At 44.2% G+C, this 12,183-nt stretch overlaps 1 protein-coding gene across 5 annotated transcripts in view; it reads right to left on the bottom strand.

Annotated features, from left to right (window-relative positions):
- ST3GAL6 (ST3 beta-galactoside alpha-2,3-sialyltransferase 6) overlaps positions 1-12,183 on the bottom strand; it is a 208,582-nt gene that overhangs the window by 95,839 nt on the left and 100,560 nt on the right. For 2 of the 5 annotated variants that reach the window (XM_069761007.1, XM_069761008.1), the window contains exon 4: positions 9,956-10,030. The exons of 2 other annotated variants lie outside the window; for them this stretch is intronic. In XM_069761007.1, coding sequence (XP_069617108.1) covers positions 9,956-10,030 — 75 coding nt within the window. Of the gene's footprint in view, positions 1-6,817; positions 6,837-9,955; positions 10,031-12,183 lie in introns of those variants that run through there. One more of the 5 variants, XM_069761013.1, reaches the window with a different exon arrangement.

Here is a 12,183-nt window from a genome sequence, read left to right as displayed (position 1 = left end):
CTTGGCATAGGTGGCTTTCCTTCATAGGATGCTGCCCTTCCCGTGGTTGTTCCTTCCCGGGGAAAGGCCTGGCTATTCACTGCTTGTGTCGAGAAACACGTGATGGTGTCTCCGCGGCTTCTGTACATGCATCCGCATATTTCCCATAAGGGATGGGGGCAGTGTTCTGGAATCACTGCATTGAGAAACACGTGATGGTGTCTCCGCGGTGTTGGATGTTTTGGTCTCCCCGAGGCCAATCATCTGTACCTTTACAGGGCGATGTGTGAGCGCTGATCTTTTTATAAAGAGCGCTCTATTGGTGGGCGGTACCGCCGGTAATGACGGCGTTGCGGCCTATAGGAGGTCGAAGCCAGGGCCTAAATTTTCTTCCCCATTGTTTGGCGAGGATGAGGGGCGGACCCGCCGGAAGATGATGCGGCCGGAAGGGGCGGAGCTTCCACCCGCGGCCTAGCCTGTCAGAAGCCAGGGACTAGATTAGCTGGCTCCTGTGCGAACCGGAAATTGATGGCGGGATATCCGACATAGCGCCGCAAGCAGCCGAAAAAGACTGCGGTGCCGCAGACAGCAGAAAGAATGCGGCGCCACCAGCAAAAGAAAGGACCACGGCGCCTGCTGCGCTCCAGACGCCCTCTATGATGCGCACTGCCACAGGAGCCCCCCTTCCTCCCCCCCCCCCACGCGAGGATCTTAAGGTTAGAGGGGGGCTGTATAAAGGAGGGTGCAGGCACCCTAACTGCATCTTCCCTTCAGGGGATGAGGAGGGGGACCGTCCGCCTCCTTCCATTACCGCTGTCCCAGCATTGGTGATGCAGAGGGGGCTACACGGACTGCACATATGCACCTGTACAGCCTAGGGTTTCGTTACCTTAGGGTGGTCAGGGCTAAGTCCGGCAAATGATCCGGGAAAGGATACGTGGAGACGACACTCCACGTGCTCGCCCGTTGATGGTTTGGGGAGATCGGACCCCTTCAAAAGGGTCCATCGCCCCTGTTTCGCTTCCAAGTTGAAGAGGAAAAATATGGGAGGTCTGGAAACCAGACCTGTGCCTCCTTCAGACACTAAGCATGAACTGGGTTCACCTTCGGCCAGTGTCAGGGTGTATACAACAGAGGAGGCAGTAGCCTGGCGGCAGTAGCATACACCCACAGTCCTGTGTCCCCCAATGAGGCGAAGGAGAAAAAAAATGATCCAATTCTCACTGCTGAGAGTAGCACGAGTGTCATGGAGTGTCATGCGAGTACAATTCGATTTTTTTACACCTAGCATCGGATTTACATCCAAATGCAGTACGATTTTAACATGAGCTTTTACATAGAGCAATTCTCTATGTCATTTACACAGTTTTCAAAAGGTAATATTCTTCAAAACACATACCGTATATACTCGAGTATAAGCCGACCCGAGTATAAGCCGACCCCCCTAATTTTGCCACAAAAAACTGGGAAAACCTATTGACTCGAGTATAAGCCTAGGGTGGAAATGCAGCATTTACCGGTGAATTTCAAAAATAAAAATAGATCATTATTTCCCCATAGCTGTGCCATATAGTGCTCTGCACCATTCATTATTTCCCCATAGCTCTGCCATATAGTGCTCTGCACCGTTCATATTGCCCCATATCTGTGCCCTGTATGCTCTGCACCGTTCATACTGCCCCCATATCTGTGCCCCATATAGTGCTCTGCACCGTTCATACTGCCCCATATATGCTCTGCACCGTTCATAATGCCCCCATAGATGCTCTGCACCGTTCATACTGCCCCCATATCTGTGCCCCATACAGTGCTCTGCACCGTTCATACTGCCCCCATAGATGCTCTGCACCGTTCATACTGCCCCCATAGATGCTCTGCACCGTTCATACTGCCCCCATAGATGCTCTGCACCGTTCATACTGCCCCCATAGATGCTCTGCACCGTTCATACTGCCCCCATAGATGCTCTGCACCGTTCATACTGCCCCCATAGATGCTCTGCACCGTTCATACTGCCCCCATAGATGCTCTGCACCGTTCATACTGCCCCCATAGATGCTCTGCACCGTTCATACTGCCCCCATAGATGCTCTGCACCGTTCATACTGCCCCATAGATGCTCTGCACCGTTCATACTGCCCCCATAGATGCTCTGCACCGTTCATACTGCCCCCATAGATGCTCTGCACCGTTCATACTGCCCCATAGATGCTCTGCACCGTTCATACTGCCCCCATAGATGCTCTGCACCGTTCATACTGCCCCCATAGATGCTCTGCACCGTTCATACTGCCCCCATAGATGCTCTGCACCGTTCATACTGCCCCCATAGATGCTCTGCACCGTTCATACTGCCCCCATAGATGCTCTGCACCGTTCATACTGCCCCCATACATGCTCTGCACCGTTCATACTGCCCCCATACATGCTCTGCACCGTTCATACTGCCCCCATACATGCTCCACATAAATCTGCCGCTGCTGCAATAAAAAAAAAAAAAAAGCCATACTCACCTCTCTTGATTGCAGCTCCCGGCGTCTCGTTCCGGCGTCCGGTCCCGGCGTCTCTGCTCTGACTGATCAGGCAGAGGGCGCCGCGCACACTATATGCGTCATCGCGCCCTCTGACCTGAACAGTCAGAGCGGAGCGGAGCGACGCCGGGAAGACGGAGCGGCGCCCGGCGGCTGGAACGGGGACAGGTAAATATGACATACTTACCTGGTCCCGACGTCCGGCTCCCTCTGCCTGTCCCACGGTCTTCTGTGCTGCAGCTTCTTCCCCTCTTCAGCGGTCACCGGCACCGCTGATTAGAGAAATGAATAGGCGGCTCCACCCCTATGGGAGGTGGAGCCGCTTATTCATTTTTCTAATGAGCGGTCCCACGTGACCGCTGAAGAGGGGAAGAAGCTGCAGCACAGAAGACCGTGGGACGTCAGCGGGGAGCGCCAGGATCGCCAGGACTAGGTGAGTATACCTCAGCGCCCTCACCCCCTCACCCGCCGACCCTGCCGCCCACCTTGACTCGAGTATAAGCCGAGAGGGGCACTTTCAGCCCAAAAATTTGGGCTGAAAATCTCGGCTTATACTCGAGTATATACGGTATATATGATAGATAGATAGAATAAAAGTAATTAATTTGCCACGTACAGTAAAATCACAGAGTGACAGGTTAGAAAAGGATAGAATAGATAAAATTAGAATATCATCAAAAAAGTCATTTATTTCAGTTCTTCAATACAAAAAGTGAAACTCATATTACATAGTCTCATTACAAACAGAGTGATGTATTTCAAGTGTTTATTTCTGTTAATGTTAATGATTATGGCTTACAGCAAATGAAAACCCAAAAGTCATTATTTCAGTAAATTAGAATACTTTAGTTACCAGCTTGAAAATGATTTTAAAATCCAAAATGTTGGCCTACTGAAATGTATGTTCAGTAAATGCACTCAGTACTTGGTCAGGGCTCCTTTTGTATCAATTACTGCAACAATGCCGCGTGGTATGGAGGTGATCAGCTCGTCTACATTGTTAGGTCTGGTGTCTCATCTTCCTCTTCACAATACCCCACAGATTCTCTATGGGGTTAAGGTCAGGTGAGTTTGCTGGCAAATCAAGCACAGTGATACTGTTGTTTGTAAACCAGGTATTGGTACTTTTGGCGGTGTGGACAGGTGCCAAGTCCTGCTGGAGAATGAAATTTCCATCTTTAAAAAGCTTGTAGTACTTAAAATTTCCTGGTAGACGGCTGCATTGACTTTGGTCTTGATAAAACACAGTGGACATACACCAGCAGATGACATGGTTCCCCAAACCATCACTGATTGTGGAAACTTCACATTAGACCTCAAGCAGCTTGGATTGTGGTCTCTCCACTCTTCCTCCAGACTTTGGGACCTTGATTTTCAAATGAAATGCAAAATGTACTTTCATTATGGAGCATGTCAGTTACTGCCTTCTGTATATCTGTCAAGTCAGCAGTCTTCCCCATGATTGTGGAGCCTACTGAAACAGACTAAAGGACCTTTTTAAACGCTTAGGAAGCCTTTGCAGGAACATTTTGCTAATTATTATAATTTACTGAGATAATGACTTGAGGTCTCATTGGCTGTAAGCCATAATCATCAACATTAACAGAAATAAACACTTGAAATAGATCACTGTTTGTAATGACTATATAATATATGAGTTTCACTTTTTGTATTGAAGAACTGAAAAACTTTTTGATGATATTCTAATTTTGTGAGAAGAACCTGTATATACACATAGAATAGATATATAGATGTCAGTGACACACACACACACACACATATATGTGTAATATGAAGAAAAGCCGGCAATTTAGCTGCCACATACAGTATAATCACAGCAGGAGCCGACAGCATAGGATAAATTACATAGAGTAAATACACATAGAATACTGATGTCAGTGACATATAAAATTAGTACAGTGTGTGCCGCTCACTGTACATGTATTTAATAAAAGATTATTTTTCAGGAAAAGAAAAATTGCGTGGGCTCCCGTGTAATTTTCTTAACCAACAGAGGGAAAGTTGATGGCTGGTGGCATATGTTTATAGCTTGGGAAGGGGGTTATACCCATGGAGCTTCCTAGGCTATTAATATCAGCTCACAACTGTATACTTAACCTTTACTGGCTATTACAATGGGTGACCCTAAAAAAGTCTCTGTGCCAATTGCAGCCTGCTGCGATGTTACACGCACGTCCAATACGCTTGAGGAAAGAAAAAAAAAAAACGCTGATGTGAGCTGCCCCGTAGATTAACATTGGGCCAAGTGCTATGCTATGCTTTCTCACATAGCACTCGGCCGTATTCTACGGTAGTGAGACTCAGCCTTATATGCAGGTTTTATGTGATGATAATATATGGTCATGGTGTGGCGGCATTATTTTGCAAAGTATAATAGTGTTATTGGTATATTGGTCTTGGTATGGTGGGTGTGGGTCAGTAACACTATATATAGTACATTATCTGGTAATTGTATAACTCTTTTATAGAACATTACTAAGAAAATGTAGACCTGTTCATAGATTTTTACTATTTAATTTTTGTGGATGCAATAATGTAGGGCTTAAATATGAACATGCACAGTAGGTTGGGCCCCTGGTGTAAATTCCACTTGTGGGCCCAAATCGCCTCAGTCCGACCCTGGCTATGTCTATGACACTGATAAATAATATTACATTGTGCCTGTAACTACGCCATATATATTGAAAGGCCGAGTGTTATATTTTATTCCTTCTTCCACATTTGTTTGTTAAAGGTGCTGACAACCTCTTTAAGGGGAATTTGTCAGCAGGTTTTCGCCACCCTGTCTGAGAGCAGTATAATATAAGGGAAGAGACCCAGATTTCAGCGATGAGTCACTTACTACCCTGATTGCTGTAGTTTTGATAAAATCCCTGTTTTATCTGCTTCAAATCTAGCAGTTCTCTGACTGCTAAGCGCTGTGTAACCCCGCCCACACCACTGATTGGTAGATTTGTCTCTTCTTTACATTGGCAGAAAGCTGCAAGCCAATCAGTGCTGGGGGCGGGGTTATATGACGCACATGAATATGGAGGACTACTTGGCAGCACAACAGGTTTACAAGTGATAATCTCCTGCTGATAAAACAAAAGATTTTATCAACACCACAACAAGCAGCCCAGTAAGTGACACATCCCTGGTATCAAGGTTTTTGTCCCTTCATCATGCTGCTCTCAGATAAGGTGCAAAAACCTGGTGACAGATTCAGTATTTAATTAAATTTTAGATCAATCATATACAAATCATACACAATCATAAATACATAACACCTGCATAAAATAAAAAGAAAGTTCATAAAACAGTACAGTAATTAGACTATGCTCTCAATAGGTTTCAATATGTATTATCACATGAACCAGGAAAGTTTTTAAACTTTTGAAAAGAGAAAAAAAAAAAAGGGAAAAAAAAAGTATCTAGTCCCATCAAGACAACCTGTGTTCCGGGTGAGGTTAGTCCGCTGATCAACTGAATGCCGTGGGTCCAGCTTCATAACCCCCTGCATCATCAGATGTTATTGCAGCGCTAAGCTGAAGCAATCCGTACATTTACGCCACAGGGAAAACGTAGTTTACCCACATGCCAGCCTGTCAAATGAATACATGGACAGAACAGATTAGGGCTACGCTAGGCTAATATCCCTCCGATCTGGCTAATAGATGGCAGAGAGGTGGTACTGATGCCCAAAATAAGTCCAGCCAGAACGGGGTCGTCTTGTTGAGACTTTATACCAACATCAAGTGAGATTGCAGAAATTATTATTCCGATCTACTGGGTCGATGAAACACGGACCATTCTTGGGTTCCGATCAGGAGACACAGCGACTGGGCCACGGATTGCGATCTGAGCGCGGTCCGTGTTTCACCGACCTGTGAAATCAGTCTTATGATGAGTGATCAGGAACACGGGAGCCATCACAAAAGGTCTTTAAATTGAATACAATCAAATAGATTACATATAGATTACATATAAACATATTTTTTGCCCACTGATTTTGTTAACTACAAATGGATTTCTGACTGTAAATGATTGCGTTTCCGTGACTGCTTATTCTTATCAGTATCCGTCAGTAGCGCAGCTGGATTGATCTTTTTATTATCAGCGCTGGACCAATGCCAACATTTGACATTCTAATCTTTATTTAAGGAGACAAAGCCATCAAAACAAATAATCACTGACATTTTCATTAGATTAATAAATGTGATAAATCAAAGAGAATCGGTAGATTTGTCGTTTTCTTATCTGCAGATCAGCAAAGGAAGCTTGAAATTGTGAAATAGAAAACTTACAGAACAAGACTGGTCAGCATGTTAGAGGATTTCACATACAGGCTAGGGCTGCACACCGACACGGGTCGCACATCAGAAAGATCATGGCGTCACACTGCAACATCACATCTAATGGTGATCAATGAGGTCAAAGAAGCATTCCCATGAAGTTTTTTATTATTAGTAGTAGTAGTAATAATAATAATAATAATAATAATAAGTCTATGTATCTGTGCATGTATTGCGTGTAAGTGTATTAATATGCTCATCTACCACCTTCTCCTCTTCTCAGTAACGTCGCTGCTCTTCAGGCACTACAGATCACTATGTGTGAGCGGGAAGTAGGGCTGTGGAGTCAGAGTCTGTGTCCATTTTGGTGGAGTTGGTAAAAAATTAAGCAACTCCCGACTACTAAAATATATAATACATTGGGTGCAGTAGTTCAGTGCAGAATGTGCTGCAAATGTTTTCATAAGATTTTGGGAAAGTTATGAAATGTCCTATAAATGTCTGTTCTGGTCCTGATCTACTGTAGAGATCCGGGCTTTTAGTTGGGATGAATCTGTGCTGCACTTTATGTACATGCTCAGTAGTGACCAATGCTGTGGGGTCATAGTTGAGATGAATCTGTGCTGCACTTTATGCAGATGCTCAGTAGTGACCAGTGCTGTGGAGTCATAGATAAGATGAATCTGTGCTGCACTTTATGTGCATGCATAGTAATGACCAGTGCTGTGGGGTTGTAGCTGAGATGAATCTGTGCTGCACTTTATGCACATGCTCAGTAGTGACCAGTGCTGTGGGGTTGTAGCTGAGATGAATCTCTGTTGCACTTTATGCACATGCTCAGTAGTGACCAGTGCTGTGGGGTCATAGTTGAGATGAATCTGTGTTGCACTTTATGTACATGCTCAGTAGTGACCAGTGCTGTGGGGTCATAGTTGAGATGAATCTGTGTTGCACTTTATGTACATGCTCAGTAGTGACCAGTGCTGTGGGGTCATAGTTGAGATGAATCTGTGTTGCACTTTATGTACATGCTCAGTAGTCACCAGTGCTGTGGGGTCATAGTTGAGATTAATCTGTGTTGCACTTTATGTACATGCTCAGTAGTGACCAGCGCTGTGGGGTTGTAGCTGAGATGAATCTGGGCTGCACTTTATGTACATGCTCAGTAGTCACCAGTGCTGTGGGATCGGAGTCATGGAGTCAGAGTCAAGGAAATTGAGAGGTCAGAGATTTGGCTTACTGACTCCACAGCCCTGGCAGGAAGTCTCTTTTACAATTTAAGTCTATGGAGTCTTGTTCTGACGCTCAATAGGTTTACACTATAAAAGCTACTTCTAGGTTATGCAGAGCGCAGCATGACCCGGAGTGTCTGCAGAGCGGTGTTGTCTTAGAGAAACGGAGCAGAACGGCGATGGATTCCGGTGAAGGCGGCGGTACAGGAATATATTAATACAGTCACACAAATACATGTATTTAAGTAAAAGAAAACAAAAATCTTTACGGCAAGACTTCTTTAAGTTGCAACTGCAGTCAACCTCGAAGAGACTGTTGTTAAAAAAAAAAACAAAAAAAAACTAGGATTCTCTCTTGCAGGACACACATGACTATCCCCCCCCACAAAGACATCAGTTAATTTCTACGGCCAAATTTCTTCTGTAGATTTGTCTCACAAGTCGTGCACATTGCTGGTCTGAGACTGTTGTGTGACCGGTGTGGTTGTGTTGCCCTGTCCTAATCAAGTGCATGTTAGTAAATCAGAAATTGCAATGAAAATGTCAGTTTAGGCATTATGATTGTGGACATGGTTATGTATAAAACAATCACGGCAGTTTTTCTTATTTTCATTGCTCCAACCGCAGATAGTCTTGATTAAAATTATTTTACCGTTTATTGTCCAAAGCTCGTTGTTAGCGCTCCCGCAAAAAATGAGCCAAAATGCACATTATGTCCTGAATTTACATTAACGAAAAGTGAGGAATACACAGGAGGGGGTACGACTGTAGGACTAACCATGAAAGCATGTGTCTGCACAAGAGATTTGCACAATAATGTCGATGTTTAATCAAGACTAGTTGGCCAATTGGCCACGCCGTGCATGTCTAAAGGTACCGTCACACTAAGCGACGCTGCAGCGATACCGACAACGATGTCAATCGCTGCAGCGTCGCTGTTTGGTCGCTGGAGAGCTGTCACACAGACCGCTCTCCAGCGAACAACGATGCCGGTAACCAGGGTAAACATCGGGTTACTAAGCGCAGGGCCGCGCTAAGTAACCCGATGTTTACCCTGGTTACCATCGTAAAAGTTAAAAAAAAAACACTACATACTTACATTCCGCTGTCTGTCCCCGGCGCTGTGCTTTCCTGCACGGACTGTGAGCACAGCGGCTGGAAAGCAGAGTGGTGACGTCACCGCTCTGCTTTCCGGCTGGCCGGCACTCACAGCCAGTGCAGAAAAGCAGAGCGCCGGGGGACAGACAGCGGAAGGTAAGTATGTAGTGTTTGGTTTTTTTTACTTTTACGCTGGTAACCAGGGTAAACATCGGGTTACTAAGTGCGGCCCTGCGCTTAGTAACCCGATGTTTACCCTGGTTACCAGTGAAGACATCGTTGAATCGGCGTGTGTGATGTCAGCAGGGAGTCCAGCGACGAAATAAAGTGCTGGACTTTCTGCAGCGACCAACGACATCACAGCAGGATTCTGATCGCTGCTGCGTGTCAAACACAGCGATATCGCTAGCCAGGACGCTGCAACGTCACGGATCGCTAGCGATATCGTTCAGTGTGACGGTACCTTAAGGTGAGAATACCCCTTCGAGGTCCTGATAAAATAATATTGCATATTTTGGTTAGCATTTTGCAATCGTTCTTTCTCTCTATAGGTTTTATTCCTGATTTTGGCTTACAAATACTGAAGCAAGCGGTTTCCAAAATATGCAAGCATGAAGAAGAAAGCATGTATAAAAAAAGAGCGAACCGAAGAACATTAACCAACTGGAAAGAAAGAAAAGTAAGCTTCTGCATACCTACGGAAGAAAAGCAAATAAACACGCAAGTAAAGCATTCATCCGCAGGTAATTCAAAATAATAGGAAGAGAAAGGTTTTTTTGATTATAAGAGTATTTTGATGAAAGGGTCTCGGTGAATATACCTTATTGAATATCTCACAGATTCTGCAGTCGATGATTTGAGTGTGGTGAAAGGTTCTTGTAGAGACACAATGGACCTGCTCATAATTTCATAAGTGACAGGATTGAGACAAAGGAAAAAAAACAGTTTTGTAATTCGTGCTCACAAATCATTTTTACAGATACATGAGTGAGGCAGAGGCATGTGCACCCCGTCCGAGGCACGCACAGGTCACTTGTCAGGTGTTGGATGTTAGCAGCATTTCATTTTACCTTGCTTTTCTACACTTAAAGGCTATGTACACTTTGGCACAGGATTTGTATTGTTTATTTGCATCACTTTTTACTTCTAAATAGTCTTCATTAACAATTTTTCTACCAATTATGCAGCTGCGGTCCGTCTGTCTGTCCTTTATCTACCTGAGTGTTCTGCAAAAATATTCTCAGTGTTAGAGAGAACAGTAGAGAGGAGGTTTTATAGAGGCCTGCAGTGGAAAGGGGAAAAGTATGTACAGTCTCAGTGAGAGCAGAGAGCACATGCTGTAAATAAGTAAATGTAGTGGAAAAAAGAGCAGTACTGGAGCTGTGCTGACACAGAGCCGCGCCCTGAACATAAGCAGACCTGACATCCAGTCTGTGTGACATAAACTAGCACAAAGTCTGACACCTGGACCAAGCTGCTAATTGTATGTCATAGGATCTGAAACTGAATGAAGACATGGAGATTGCAGAATTAGCACAATATTGTTAACTTAAAAGTAAACACATTTTTTTCCGTTTGGAAGGTGTCCATAGCCTTTAATTATGTTGAAGAACCTACAGGGGGTCTATACAAAGCTTAGCTGACAAGTCAATGATCCTCAATAAAAAAAAAAAGGGACACAGCAATAATTAGAGAGCAGCAGCTCCTTAATTCTGACGATTTGGGGACACTTTGACAACCCAAAACAAAAAATGAAAAGAAAGGAAATATCAATGTTTTCATTTAGGAAAATCTCTTCAAGGGCTTATTCCAACATTGGAAGTTATCGCATATTCACAGGACGGGGGATAACTTTTTAAATATTTGGGGTCCAAACATTTGACCCGAGAAATGGCCATTGCACGGGACTGCCTGTCAACCAACTCCAACTCCGATCTGCTGACTAAAGGAGGACTTTCTGATAAAAAATGAGTAAAAGGTACAGTAGGGAAAACTTGCATTGCAAGAAATACCGGAGCTTTTGTAAAAGGTCAGGATAGCACCAAGCATAAAACATAGTACTTCATTTTAAGTGACCTTGTATCTCTTTAAAAGCAATTTTATTTCTCTGTAAGTGAGTGTAAAAGTTATGCAGCAAAAACAGCAAAAACATATTTTACCAAAAAAAAAAAAAAAAAAAGAGAAATATTAAAAGTGAAAATCTATTTATGCTGACAATTATTTGAGAAGTAATATGCTTCTGCAAAGTGAAACTTGCCTACGCCTACTCATACTGGCCGCGTTCCCATTCATTTTGGTGTACATAAGGTTTGTGTATGATACCAGAGCAGGTAGAAACCAAATGCAGACACCAGCAAAATCAAAAACAGAAGTCACTCCGGTTGCTATGCAATTTTCGGGACGCTTGGTTAACCTAACTATGGGGTCTGTCCTATAATCCTAAACAGAAGAGAAAAAAAAATGAACGAAGCATGAAACTTACTGAGCCCTGAGTATTAGTGGTCGTACTCAAAAGCGTTGACTGTAGGACCACCATCACACATCCATATGTTGTCCAGCAAGTCTAGATCAGGAGTGGGCCCAACATACAGAACAGGTGGAGGTTAGAGATGAGCGAACATGCTCAGACAAGGCGTTTTCCGAGCATGCTCGTCTGCTAGTGTCTTTGGCGTGCTCGAAAAATATGTCCGAGTCCTTGCGCTTGCATATCTTGAGGTTCGACATCTGCAACACATGCAGGGAATGCCTAAAACAGGTAATCCCTGCAAGTGTTGCAGATGTCAAACCTCAAGATATGCAAGCGCAAGCACTTGGACATATTTTTCGAGCACGCCAAAGACACTAGCAGACGAGCATGCTCGGAAAAAAACGCCTTATCTGAGCACGTTCGCTCATCACTAGCAGAGATGTTTCCATCCTTTCTGCTCCGCAGCTTCCACTCCTGGTTTTCCACGTTCAAATACTGACCAATATACTGATGTGTGAAAGTGGATTACAATATAACATAACGCAATGGAAGTAGGAGGAAAAAAAAGTATTTGTGCCTTA

This window comes from Ranitomeya imitator, chromosome 3, assembly GCF_032444005.1.
Source record: "Ranitomeya imitator isolate aRanImi1 chromosome 3, aRanImi1.pri, whole genome shotgun sequence".
NCBI classification, from domain to species: Eukaryota; Metazoa; Chordata; class Amphibia; order Anura; family Dendrobatidae; genus Ranitomeya; species Ranitomeya imitator.
The sequence above is the reverse complement of the archived record's forward strand: the minus strand, read 5'-3'. Positions and strand labels throughout refer to the sequence as shown.